The sequence below is a fragment of the Stegodyphus dumicola genome, chromosome 4, assembly GCF_044657685.1.
Source record: "Stegodyphus dumicola isolate Sdum_Otavi_A_Nest chromosome 4, ASM4465768v1".
Taxonomy (NCBI): Eukaryota; Metazoa; Arthropoda; class Arachnida; order Araneae; family Eresidae; genus Stegodyphus; species Stegodyphus dumicola.
The window spans coordinates 69,089,713-69,103,658 of record NC_140771.1 but is presented as its reverse complement, the minus strand read 5'-3'; the positions used below and the strand labels follow the sequence as shown (position 1 = coordinate 69,103,658).

The 13,946-nt window shown below is 35.2% G+C and overlaps 1 protein-coding gene across 4 annotated transcripts in view; it reads right to left on the bottom strand.

The window, feature by feature from the left end:
- Liprin-gamma (liprin protein kazrin) overlaps positions 1 to 13,946 on the bottom strand; it is a 463,459-nt gene that overhangs the window by 41,351 nt on the left and 408,162 nt on the right. For all 4 annotated transcript variants that reach the window (XM_085815044.1, XM_085815043.1, XM_085815045.1 and 1 more), the window contains one exon: positions 13,103 to 13,311. In XM_085815044.1, coding sequence (XP_085671170.1) covers positions 13,103 to 13,311 — 209 coding nt within the window. The remainder of the gene's footprint in view (positions 1 to 13,102; positions 13,312 to 13,946) is intronic.

The window sequence follows — 13,946 nt, the reverse complement described above, 5'->3', positions numbered from 1 at the left end:
GTTTAATACTGACTAAAAGACTATAGCTGTTTCTCAGTCTTCACGCTTGATTTCTAATTTAGAATGTGTAATGTTGTTATTGTAACTGGAAACTAAGTCCTGCAGACACTACTAGACAGACATGAGTTATCGCTAAGTCTTAAATGCTCATAAAGTACCGAAGCAAGTTTAATAAAACCTTTTTATTTTAGTCTAAATAGAATATAAAGGCACGACTCATGTTATAGGCGAACCGATACTTGTGACAATTTAACTTAAGAGGAGACAGTTGAGGAAGGATGGGGGCAGAGGTAAGCAGGCATACGTCCCACGTCCTCCTTTAGCTAGAAGCAATAACTCCTTGGGGGCTCTATGGGAGCACACTATTTAACTTAACAGGCCATTAAATTCAAACGTTAATAACGTAATCTAAGACTGTACATGCAATAGAATAAGCTGCCTGAAAGTATCTTACCGACGCATACGGCCACCGAGAATATTAAAGCCGGAATATCACTATTTTCCAGCTTTAATATTCTCGTTGATAGCTGAAGAAAAAGACTATCAGCGAGACGATTTCGAGAAGCTCTCTCAACTAACGATTCAAAATCCTCAGCTTAAATACACTCAAAGCTAGTTTGCATTCTGGTGAGGAATACGCAAAGATAGAAGTTCGCACAAAACTTTAAAAATTCCCATTATCTTAATGATAATGGGAAAAAAAAATAAGGTGGCATTATTTTCAAGGATAAATTATAGTAAAGATCAAAATCATAATAACTGGTTGACATGAAATACTTTACAAATGTTTATTCGATAATAAATGTATGAATATATACTACTTCGGAAGGAACTATAATAAGACACGGACCTTCCATAAACAGATTATTCATGCACAGACCTTTTCTGTGCATGGATTTTCCCCTTCGCCCCCTTTTCGGCAAGGCTATTTACAGAGTGAACAGAGATGGCAAAGCACATTAGCTGTCTATCCTGAAAAAGGGAAGGGATGTTTCTGTGGAGAACTTTTTAACACCTTGACTGCCATGCGCAACACCGATGATTCACAGCGCCTTACTTTTCGCAGCCATGTACAAGAAAGTGATTCACAGGTTTTGTTTCGTCTGAAGCTGTATGAGTCACCAATACTTCACAAACACACAGATTTATGCGGTTAAAATGATTTCTAAGGCCTCAGAAAGTTGCAGTGTATTCTTATGTTTTTGGCTTGCAGAAGCGTTTTTTCCCCTCATAAATTGTCATATGAGTTTAATATATATTTTGCTGCAGTAACATTTCAGTAATTATTATTTATATGGTAGTGAAACAATGAAGTTGTAATTAAAAGGATTGCATTGTTTATTGAAAGAGTACCATACAAGGGATACATTTTAAAATGTTTATACATTTATTAAGTTATTTATTTTTTGGTTATATGTGATGTTTTACTTATGAGGTATTTTCTCCCTCCTTTCTTCATGCCTTCGTGGTGTAACGGTAGCACACTCGGCACGTACTGGAGAGGTCCAGATTCGAGTCCCGGTGAAAGCATTGCTCATTTTCCAGCTTCCTGACATAAAAAATAACCTAATGAATTTTCAGTGGCACCCAAACTAAAAAAAAAAAAGGTGGCATATGATGATTCTTTACCTCCAGGATTTGGCGATTGGGTCCCCTAAATCCCAGTCACCCTTTAAAAATAGGGGAAGTATATAAGGTATTTTCTTCCTGCCTTCGTGGTATAAAAGTAGCACAATCGGCCTGTATTCGACAGGTCCAGATTCGAGTCTCGGCGAGGGCATTATTCATTTTTTACGTCTCTTGCTTCAAAATAATCTAATGCCTCTACATAATATTTATATTGTAACATTATATTTGTTTAATTTTTACTATCAAGACAATAAACTCTTGTGTTACTTTACAATGAATAAGTTGTAATTTATTTATTAGGGCATATGGGACAAAAAAAAACTAGAATTAAAAAAATGGTCCAACAGAGTATTTTACCGAGTTTACTGTGGCAGTCAACATGTTAAACGGAACTAGTCATAACCGAGGAAAACTTTAAGCGAACATAAGCAAAAATTTTCAGGAAGGTTTTTTGCGAACGGAAATGTGATCTTTTAACAACATTAACTTCAAACAGGCTTGATGGAACGACAAATGCACCAGAAAATCAGTTTACTGTTTATTCTATGCTAATATTAAACGGAAGAGCAACAGAAAGTTCTTCTATCTTGCAGGGCGTAAACTCTTTTGCTCGGCATTGCATCTTACAAAATGTCTACGCATCAGATGTGCGTTCTTAATTATATCTGTTTGCACTGTCACAATCATCTCTTGTGAATTTTGTAAACTTGGAAATTCATATAATAAGAGATTTACTCAGAACATCCATATGTATCATTCCAGTTCCCGTTTAATGTTTGTAGTCGAAATCTTCTAAAATCAAGGCCCAACAAGTTCAAAGAAGGATATGGCATATTCGTGTCGCGGAATTCCATACTTTTAAGATTATCCGCGTATAACTTCTCTTAGAAAATATCAAAGAATCAAATTTGAAAAGTAGTTACATCCTTGCTTTTGTTTATTTAATTGTACAAAGTGCACAAAAACTGTCTGGCTTAAAAGAGGGACGCCTTCATGATTTACTATCTAAGAGAAAATGATTCATTAAATTTCTAAAGTAGGCAACTTGTCTTGCAATATTTCACATTCTTCTGCGATATCACAACAATGAACTAAGAAGTACTGAGATGCAAAACAAAAAAATTTCAAAATAAGTAAACTCAGTCATAGAAAAGTGCTAACTAAATTCAAAATATACAGAAATTTAGAATAAAACTATTTAAGCTATAAACTAATCTTTTAAATTTACTGTAAAAATACCGAAATAGACCAAATTACAAACGTGATGGATAAAACTAATTATTTAACAGAATTCTTTTTACACACTCCTATATATTTAGAAAACTGCGAATATTCGATTTTCTGCAAGAAAGTGTTGTGAAAGTATATCAAGAGAGAAACCAAAATGGCAAAACCATCAGCGTTGAGAAAACTTCGAACGGCTATTTGTTTCAGAAAGAAAAATTTTCGCATTATACTCGTATTTGAGCACTTGTTCATCCAGGATAGTAGCAGTTAAGAAAGACATTTCATTTGGAATATGAGGAGCATTCTTGCAAGACCAGAAGACGGAGGACACACCCAGAAGATGTCCTCCATTTATTAAGAATACATCAACGTAAATGGCTATTGTCAACGACATGCAAACTTAGATGGAAATACTGTAAAGTTAATTTGACGAGTTAAGAGTTCTGCTTCCTTTCACTGAGGCTGCACATTTCTGGCCCCAGATATTTAAGTCTTGTCGTATTCCATGAAATATTATCTACTCGCAGCCTCCTAAATTGTAAAACTTTTATTCTCCACTAATTTCTCTTGCTCAGTACCACCATTCTTAAATTTGGTTACGTCCCATTTCAGGCTTCCTCAGATAAGACGTGCTCCATTTCCTCAGACTCGCTCCATTTCAAGCTTTCTCTATTGAGTTAGTAAGTAGATTTCCCATTTCAACCTTTGAATTCAACGTGATCGCTAAATCTAAAAATATGACCAACGGTCAAGTATTTATGAATTGTGTATGAAATGAAGTCACAATAACGTCCCGCCCCAAATTGTCATTTTTAAATACATGTAGTGGCGATATTTAACACCATAAACAGAAGGAAAAAAATTATTCAATTGCCATTCAGCGTTGTTATTATCTTGAGATAATGGTTACAAGCATTTCTAAAGAATAATCTAGGCTACATTTTGAGAATTCTACATAGAATACAGAAAAATGGCAAATGGATTTATTACTTTCCTTGTACGACATTAAGTACTGTAATCGCGAAAAATTTCAGGTGATATATTTCTATAGAAATATACATTTTGATAGTTCCCGAATCCATTTGGACGATTTTATTCAAAAGAGATATTTTCCTGACATCTTGTAAGTACGTACATACGTGTTGCTAATCAAGACGCTCGCTGTGTGACTTTGTTGAATTATGAACTCATGGACTAGATGGCTCGAGATCGCTGAAGGAGAAACTTGCACGCTGCGTCGTGCTGGATTTTGAATTTTTTACTTAGACGCTCCATATATCCGTTAACCTTACATATGTATGTTTTCTTTTACATTAAAACATGTTTTGTACAAAGATGTATTGATCATTTGCATTAACGTCTCTTGAAAGACTGGAAATGAAAGGAAAATCGCCTAGTTGCCTTGGCAAAAGAACCCGCTGAGAACAAAGTACGCACTTTTTTGTGATTTACCTTCGATTAATTGAATTTGAAATAACACAGTGCGTATGTATGTATGTATCTAGCATAACTCAAAAACGATTACCTATAGAACTTTGAAATTTTGTATATGGGGTTGCTATAACATCAATTTGTGCATCTTACCTTTTTACTTCCTTGTACGAAGTAAAAAGAAAGTATTGTAATCGCGAAAATTTTCAGGCAGCATATTTCAACAAAAATATCCATTTTGACCGCTATCGAATGCAGTTTAACGATGTTCTTGAGTGACATCTGCACGTAAGGACAGAATAAAAGCCTCTTTTTCTCCAAAAAAATTATGAAACTGCTTTAAAATGAATTCTGAAGAGAATTTTTCGTGGCGTCTGTACGAACGTATGTACGTACGTATCTCGCATAACTCAAAAACGAAGAACCTCAGAACGTTGAAATTTTGTATATAGGACTGCTATAACATGTAGATGTGCACCTCGTATTTTGGTCGCAATCAGCCGCTCCAAACGTATATAAATATATTTATATATATATCCACTCTGTTACTCGACACAATGATCTCAGTTTCTTTACTCTTATATGCTTGTAAATTGTACATTTTTTGCTTAAAAAATAATTGAATTATGTTGTTCTTATTCTCCGGTTAAGGTTTTTATGCCTTTCGTAAATCTGGAAGCAATATTTATACAATTAGCAACAATTTAATAGCTGTTTAAGTGCGGTTAAGTTTTAAATAACATGGCGGACATATTTGTTTACATTTTAAACAGCAGAATAGTAGATTTGTTGCCAATCTAGAGAGACTAAGCTTCGCAACAACAAAAATAACGCCTTCATTTATTATTCCGAATTAAATCATGCTTAATCCTTTCTGAAATTTTTTCGAGAAAATAAGTGTTTAAGATTTACTTCGTAATTTTTAATAGAGATATTTTGAGTTTTTATGTATTTTTGCTTTGTCGCGAAGTGAGAACTGAATTCATTGAATGAGAAATACTCAATCGTCTATGAAAAACTGTTTTTGTTTTGTTTGCTTAATTTCTTTTATACATTGTTCTAGCTTCATTATAGTATTTGAATAGAACATGTGGCAACGATAAGATAATTCTTCAAATGATATAAATTTTGTGCATTCTGAGTTATAATATGACCAATATACACTTCTCGACATTGAAAATGTAACACCAAGAAGGAGTGGTCAGAAATTTACGCAAATTTTAGAGTAGACGCACCTCAGTGAGTTATGCGAATGATGTGAAATGCGCAGACGCATGTGAAGTACGATATAAGGGAAGGAACGTGCAGAACAGGCAATATTCGTGTCGTTATTTCTGCCAGACAAATTCTCGAAGAAAGATGGTTTTTGTACCGGAAGATACGTGTAATAGGAGAGAATGCCAGGCTGCCGTCAACGAAGGCACTTCCAGCAGATAGATGATTTTACGAGGGGTATGGTGATCGAACTGAGAAGGGCGGGTTGGTCCTTACGTCAAATCGCAGCTGATACCATGGAGGTAAGAAAGGGAGGATGGGCCATTCCGCGTTAGAAGTGAAGCACTGCTTTGAAGCTTGGGTCACCAGACGGGGTGTTCTTTGTTTACATTCATAAGCTCGCTTGACAAGATTCTGATAGTATTTCGACACACGACAGTTCCATAGAAATCGAAAAAGGGACACTCTCGCATGAAAGAAACATTCATAGTGTAATGGATAATAGCAATTTGTATAGTTTACTGACATTTACGCAAAAATCACATCTTGGTTATTTTTCGATAACTAACAACAGCGATTTTGATTATGAATTCGTTTTATAAAATTCTAAGCTGTTGCACTACAAAAATATAGATTTTAAGAAAATTGCTAAAAGAGATCTGCCAAAATTTATTTTCTAGAAGATTTGAAAAGTTTGAAACTTGATGGCTAAATGTAAATATAAAATTATGTATGTTAAAATATTTGTAATTAGGTACATAGGTCAGATATTAAGTTTTTATTAAATAGAGTAACGCATGCAAGGGCTATCTGCCTAAAGAGAGAGATGCCATCGTGGAAATATTTTGAAGAAAAACTGACCTTTGAGTGGGTATTAAAAATAATACTTATAATTTTCATTCAAATTATATTCATATATATTTTTTATGTAAAACTTTCGGGTGTATGCTAAATTAGTGTAAATTACTTTACACGAAAAATATAGTGAATGCACAGAAATTAAAGATTTGCACATGCCGGAAATGATAAATAGGAAATATGTATGGGTATTTATGCATGTGCTTGCAAAAAGTATGTATCTGCCTTTGACAAAATACTTAAATATTGATTAAATAGTTTATAAATGTATTTGAAATGAAGAATTTATTCCTTATAAACAACTGTGAAAGTACTGTGAAGAAATCTAATGATTAAATGTATCTAATTTATAATGATTATAAATGTTATCTAAATATATAATAACCTTAATATTGAATTGTAAACATAAATTGAAATCCTGTTGACAAATACGTTATAAAACAATTTAAGCAAGAATTGTTCCTATTGGAAAGCAATCTGTTAAAAGGTATTGTAAAGCAAATGCTATGAGGTGCGCACTTAAGAACGTAATAAAGAGTTTTGGAATATGTATTGTTGAAATGAAGGGTAAAAAAAAAAAAAAAAAAAAAATCTGATAAGTATAATTAAAAGAATTATTCCCTTTACATTTTATAATAACTCAGTAAATAATACTTAAAAAAAAACTTATTTTATTCCCTTTCAGAAATGTTCAGAGAAAGTCAAATACTATTTAATTCCTAATAATTCTCTAATTTAAAATGAACCGAATAGAGCATTAATTATAAATTGACTTACATTTTTCGATTTAAAAGAAGCCAAAAAATCATGTCATATTTAAGAAAGTATTTTAGGAAGAAGCTCTATAAATAGAAAAGAAATAATGCATAATTTTAATATTAATAATACAATAAACTTTGATCTTAATTTTTGTACCTTAACCGAATAAAACCGAATTACCTTAATTTTTTTTTCTAATATAATTAACGAAAACTTGTGAAAATATTTCATTCAAATTAAACCATTCTGAGAAAACTGTCCTGTGAAAAGTATAGCATTTAATTCCGTTCAGAATGAAATGTTGTTTAAAAATATGTTGTTTTCACATACTTAGGACTCTGAAGTGTTGTAGAAAAAGAAAATATATACATTTATATGTATATTTGCGACGTAATTACAAAATATTTACACCCGAACGCGTCAAATCCCATAGAACTCAATGGTAAATGACCCAATGTTTTGGTCACCACGTAGGGATCGCCGGTGCTTCAGAGCAGGGTACGGAGAAACTTGTTTAGGGCGACTCCTTCTTACTTCCTACCTCCATGGCTGATACCCACATGGATGCAAACACGGTGCATCGGCTATGGCGAACATGGTTGGAACAAGGAAATGAGGGAAGAAGGAGGGGTGCAGGTGCAGCCAGAGTGACGTCAGCACGTGTGGATACAAGCTGTGGCGGTCCTGCAAGTCACTTGTACTGCGATTTTGTAGCATGTGCAAGATACCCTGGATGTTCCCGTGTCGACCAGAACCATTTCCCGTCAATTGGTTGAACATGGCCTGCACTCACGGCGTCCGTTAAGAAGACTGCTATTGACCCCACAGCATAGACGCCAACGTTTAGAATGGTGTCGAACTGGAGGATGTGGATGACAGAATGGCGAAACGTCGTGTTTTCAGATGAGTTACGCTTCTGTTTATCCAGTGACAGTCGCCGTATACGTGTATGGCGTCGACTTGGAGACAGACCTAATCCGGCAGTAACTGTGGAACGCCCCACCGCGCGACAACGTGGCATAATGGTTTAGGGTGCTATTGCCTACGATTCCAGGTCACCTCTAGTTCGTATTCAGGGCACTATGACGACCCAACAATACTTGGATAATGTACTGCGGCTGCAGGCAATCCCCTACCTTCAGGGACTGCCTAATGCAATTTTTCAGCAGGATAACGCCCGACCACACAGTGCTCACATCTGCCAACATGCTCCGCAAGGTATACAGATGCTTCCCTGGCCACCTTACTCTCCTGACCTGTCACCAATCGAACATGTGTGGGATGTGATTGGACGTCGTTTGCAGACTCTGAAGAGCCATCCCTCAAGACACCATCCGCCACTCTTATTGACTCTATGCCTAGACGTGTTTCTTCGTGCACTGCTGTCCGCGGTGTCCTACATCCTACTGAGCCGACGCCGTTCTCGCTCTGTTTTCAGACTATCATTTTGAAATAAAGATCACTTAGTGCTGCATCCTGTCTCTTTTTTCCAAATTTCATCACTTTCTGACCACTTCTTCTTGGTGTTGCATTTTCAATGTCGAGCAGTGTATTAAGTGAACCTAGCGCCAGAGTGTCGCTATGGTAAACAAATATAGTGAATTTTAAAGAGTGCATCTATTGTATTGGGGTTTATGCGCTGTCGACGAAGTAGATTTAATTCAATCCAATATGTTTAAATGGAATGCAAGAAAAAATGCGCATAATTTAATATTCCGTACAAGGAAGTCATGTGGTGTACACAGATGTTTTTTTTTTTTTTTTTTTTTTTTTTTTTTTTTTTTTTTTACTGCAGTTAGCAGAAATAAATGTTTGTATATATTTATATATAATTTGTCAAGAATTAAAAGGAGAAAAATGTTCGAATTAATGAATTTCAAAAATTTATTGAAAAAAGGACTTCAAATTACCAATTCCAGTTTAATTCATTCCAATTTCCAATTTTAATTTCCTCAATAGTTACACATTACAAAAATCTATTAATTTTGAATTTACTATCTAAATTTCACTTAAAATTTCCTAGGAGATAATTTTTCATTTATATAGTCTGTATTAAAATTACATATATATAAAATAAAACATTTTTAAACATTTATATATATATATATATATATATATATATATATGTTTAAAAATTTTTTGTATACCCCCCCCCGTATCCGGTCTTTATTTTTGCAATGCTTGGTCATAGTCATATACTCCCAATTACAGAAGTGTTTTAAATGACAAAAATATTCATGTTTGGGCAACGTCAAATTTTTAAAACAATTTAATTTTCGAAAATAACAAAAAACTGACTTAAATGTAGTCTCCCGGTTTATTTATATTTGGGAAAGTTTTATACTCGTTGTGAAAAAGTAAAATTAGATGTTTGGTTCCCGTACGACAAAAATGGACCGAGATATTTAATTTCAAAGTTTGACATTTTTTCTTTGACTTAAGATATCGGTTAGTAAAGTTAGAATAGTTTGAAATTAATAAATTAGTTTAATTGAAGTGCAGCAAAAAATTGTGTACAATTTAATAAGCCGTACAAGGAATTCATTTGGTGTCCACATTATATATATATATATTTCGAATTTGTTATTTTAAGTTTTACTTTCGACAGGCAATAAGTAGATTTAATGTGGATTAGTGCTTTTTTTGCCATCGAAAGGTCAAAACGGTTTTAAGCGACACAATACAACTTTATACGTTTTAAGCTATGATGCGCTTTGATTATTTTTGAGAAATACGAAAACAAAGAATTCTTCCTTGATGTGAAAGAAGATTTAAAATGGCACGATTTTTGATGTTCTCACACTGAACATCTTTAGCAGAAAAGAAAAAAAAAAAAAAAAAAAAACTGACGTTTCACGAATTTTGGTGCCATCTCCAGAAAGCCTGAAGTGAGGAAAGTTGAGATGAAATATCGAATTAAATGTTATTAAACTTTTGTTGCTTCGTGCTTCTTTAAATTCAAAAAAAAAAAAAAAAAAAATTACCGTCTCTTAAATCCGTCGCCCGATGGTACCGCACTAGTTGCGCCGGCTCGAATCCAAGCAAACCTCACCGTTCGAAATCGCATCTGCGTAGTATAGATATATAACTCACGTGAAATAATAGAAAAACTAATGAACCCACCTTCGATGTGAAAGATTTGAGTTCCTCGAGATTTCGCTTATTGGAAGCCTTTCTTTACCACGAACTTTGACTAGACTCTTCATTAGTAATATACACTTATGGAATTAGCATGCTTTCAATCGTCCTTAAGCATTCTCTCCAAAAATATCGGATCATTTTGTATGAAACTCACCATATGTCAGTGCAATAAGAAGTGCAATCTGACCGTAACACACAAGACGTTCATCAGTAAAAACAGTTTCTTTGATACCTTCTTATTACTATGGCACATGTTTTGTGAACGGCGCCAAGATATCGATACACTGCTAACGCAAACGATCATTAAGTGGACGGCAAGAACTTGGAACTTCTACCGGCTTCTACATTAGATTTTATTTACGAATCCATCATAATAATGTGCCCTAGGGCCTTAAAAATTGGAAACAATTGCACGACAAAGTCAAGGATTAAAATGCACATGATGAGATCTTGATATTGCTAGTGCCGCCCCATTTTGGCGTCAAAATGAATTTTGGTGGTACTCACTTGAAGATGTAACTCAATGAAAAAAAAAAAAAAAAAAAAAAAAAAAAAAAACAATAAAACATAGATATAATACAAAAATATTTACAGAATAATAATCTAAACTCAAAGTTCTCGGGGTCAAGTAGAACTTCTGATCTTAAAATTTCTGGAGGAGTGCTGTTCTATTGAACTGATAAGCTTGCATGAGGATCTCATTTAAATGATAATAGGAAAACTGAATAAATACGATCTAGAATAAACTGATTTCTTGAGTAGAAATGAAAAATATATACAGCAGCCCTACACAATCATTTATAGCTTGCTTGTCACGAGAAGAGCTCCGAATAAATCATGTATTATCGTATTTATAAATATTAACAATTCGTGATCACTCCTAATTCCTCATCACAAGAAGAAGGAACCACAAGAATATTCCACGTGGTAATGTATTTTCATTAAAAAATATTTGATTTAATGAAAAACGAGGAAAATGGTATATCTTTCTTCTAACAAAGGCGCATTTTACCTCGCATTCCAATATGTGAAAATAGCCATTACATAAAACTACATATGAACGAAAGCATTTTGATGTGCAATGTGAAAAGATGCCTAGTGAATGAAAAGCTTGGTTTTGACAAGCATTTCAGTGGCTTCAGAACACTATAACAAGGCAGCGATTTATATACTGTTGGGAAGAAATGAGGTCGATTAAGTGATGAGAGAAGCAACTCAGATTTTACGAAAATACAACTATTGACTGAACAGTTTATGAGAGAGATGTATTCTCTTCATCTAATCTGACAACCAAATAAGTGAATAAGCGGCCCTTAGAAATTGCGGACGTAAACAAAAATTTGTTCATACAAGATAAAAACAAAGCCAGTAGGGTTGTAGGGTTTTCCTTATTTTGCATAACAAATTTATTTTAAGTTTGATTTCCTGTTCTAAAGTTCTCAACTTCCCCTCACATTCTCTCGCCAAGATGTAAATTTAAAGTTAAGTGAAGTGCTATTTAAACGTGTGAATATCTCAGTTTATGTGCATGTTTCGCTAGCCAAGCGCACGTTTCGTTGTTATTTCGCGGTCACTCTAGTAAGCATCTTGACCTTATTAGCATCACGCCGGTTAGATTTCTGTGAGTCCACCTCTTAGGTGTAAACTTAAGTGCGCTCTTGCACTATTTATTTCAGGTTTGACTTGTATTATATTCTACGTTTTAGTTCCCACCGCAAGTGGACGGTGTTTGTAAGGCACGAAGTCCGTGCCCTTCTATTAAATTAGTTTGAATTAATAAAGGGTTATTTTTCCCCCTTCTTCTGTGCTGGTAATTTATTCACGCCTGTAAGAGAATTCGCCAGGTAAATTGTAGGCTCTAATTTAGTTTATGTGGAATAATAGAGATAGGTCTTACAGGGTTCTTTTAGATAGTATTTGGTAGGTTGTGCCGAGAAACTAGTGAATCCTTTTTCGTTCAAGTTCCGAATACCGTGTTTACTTGTGTAATAGTCGCTTCCCTGTTTAAGCAGATTTCCCGGCAATAGTCGCACCTAGATCTTTCACAAGGAAAAGCTGCCAAAAGAAGTGCGACTATTACGCGAGCAAACACGGTAGACAGGCAATAATACTCATGACAAAAATCGTCGACAAGGTAAAAGAGGGATTGACGAACCATGCATTTCATTTTGTTGATCCAACAACAGCTGCTCATGTACAAAATGTTGAAAGACTGTGGCGGAATAAAAATCGGCGAGGCATAATTTCGACATCATGAAGAGTCTTAGTTTGCGAAGTTCATGCGGGACGAGAAAATAATTCTGATGCCATATTTAAAGCAATCGCAGAAAATGATAGCCACAAAGCGTAAGTGAAAAGTTAAAACAAACCTGGCAATAATCCTGGCTCCAACATGGTGTTTAATAAACGAAGGCCATAATAATAAGGAAGTACCGTTCATTGTTGAATACTCATAGAATATATTTTTTTCACCTTCGACCGCAGAATGCATTTCTGGCGTTAGGCGACCTTATTTTGGGGTAATCTGTACATAAAACTAATAAAATTTTCCAAGATGAGCACTTTCCCATCTATGAAACAACACAATATTATTTTAACTAAACTCCGAATTACGTTATACGTGTTAACAGCTTTATTAAAGCAGATTTTAAACTGCAATATAACAATCACTTCAAAGTAAGGGGTTAAAATGACATGAAACTTTGAAACTTCTTTTTTCTTCCAGCATTTCTATAGAAGGAATGCTATTGAACTATACAAATATCTTAAACAATGCCATTTTCACGGGAAAAGGACGCTTTTCAGCTTCTAAGGCATAGATAAATTCATTGTCCTAACTTACTTTTCCGCTCTTGATGTTTTCCGAGCAAAGCGTCCCGTACTGTGGCATGTCCATGGTGATCTCGAGCCAGGCGAGAACAGTGGCAGCTCTCCAGTGTTGCATAGGAGTGCCGTGGGTCTCCTCCAGCAAGCGAAGTTTCTGAACGTAGCTCTCCTCGTTCATGGGACTCGAACAGACGCTCTCCTTGGGAGACCACGAAGAGCGGTTGTCTGAAAACAAGACAGATAGTTAAGAAAAATTAGTTTTCCAAGTTAATTCCAGTAACATATTTTCCACATGCAAAAAAAAAGCATAACGACTAGTATTTTTAGCTATCATATAGTCCAAAAATCACGATAATAACGGGTGTGATACTATCTATCTGAAATACATATTTGACAACTGTGAGGCAAGCTGGCAATAGTGTCGTTGCTTGCTTGTTGTGACAGTAACGCTCACCTCTGTAGTAATGCATGTCGGAGCTTCTGGAGGGTGCCCGGCGGTACTTTGCGACCTGATACCCGTCGTCCCAACATTCCCACGGAATTCAGGTTCAGTGATCTACGAGCCCACGGCAGATGTGCAAAGGTCTCAATATCCAGATAACTCCGCACCACTCAAGCTCTATACGGGCGGGCGTTATAGTCCATAAATATCGCGTCGGCAGCCATTGCAGCTGTTAAAGGCGTACAATAGGGTGTAGAATTTCGTCGCGATATCAGACAGCTGTGACGGAACCACCAGAAAGCACGTAAAGATCTGTGCGGCCGTTCGTTGCTATTCCAGCACATACAAGTAAGCCTCCTCCTTTATTATGGTCTCTTTCGACGATGTTTGGCTCCCGAAGCGTGTCTCTGGCTCTCGC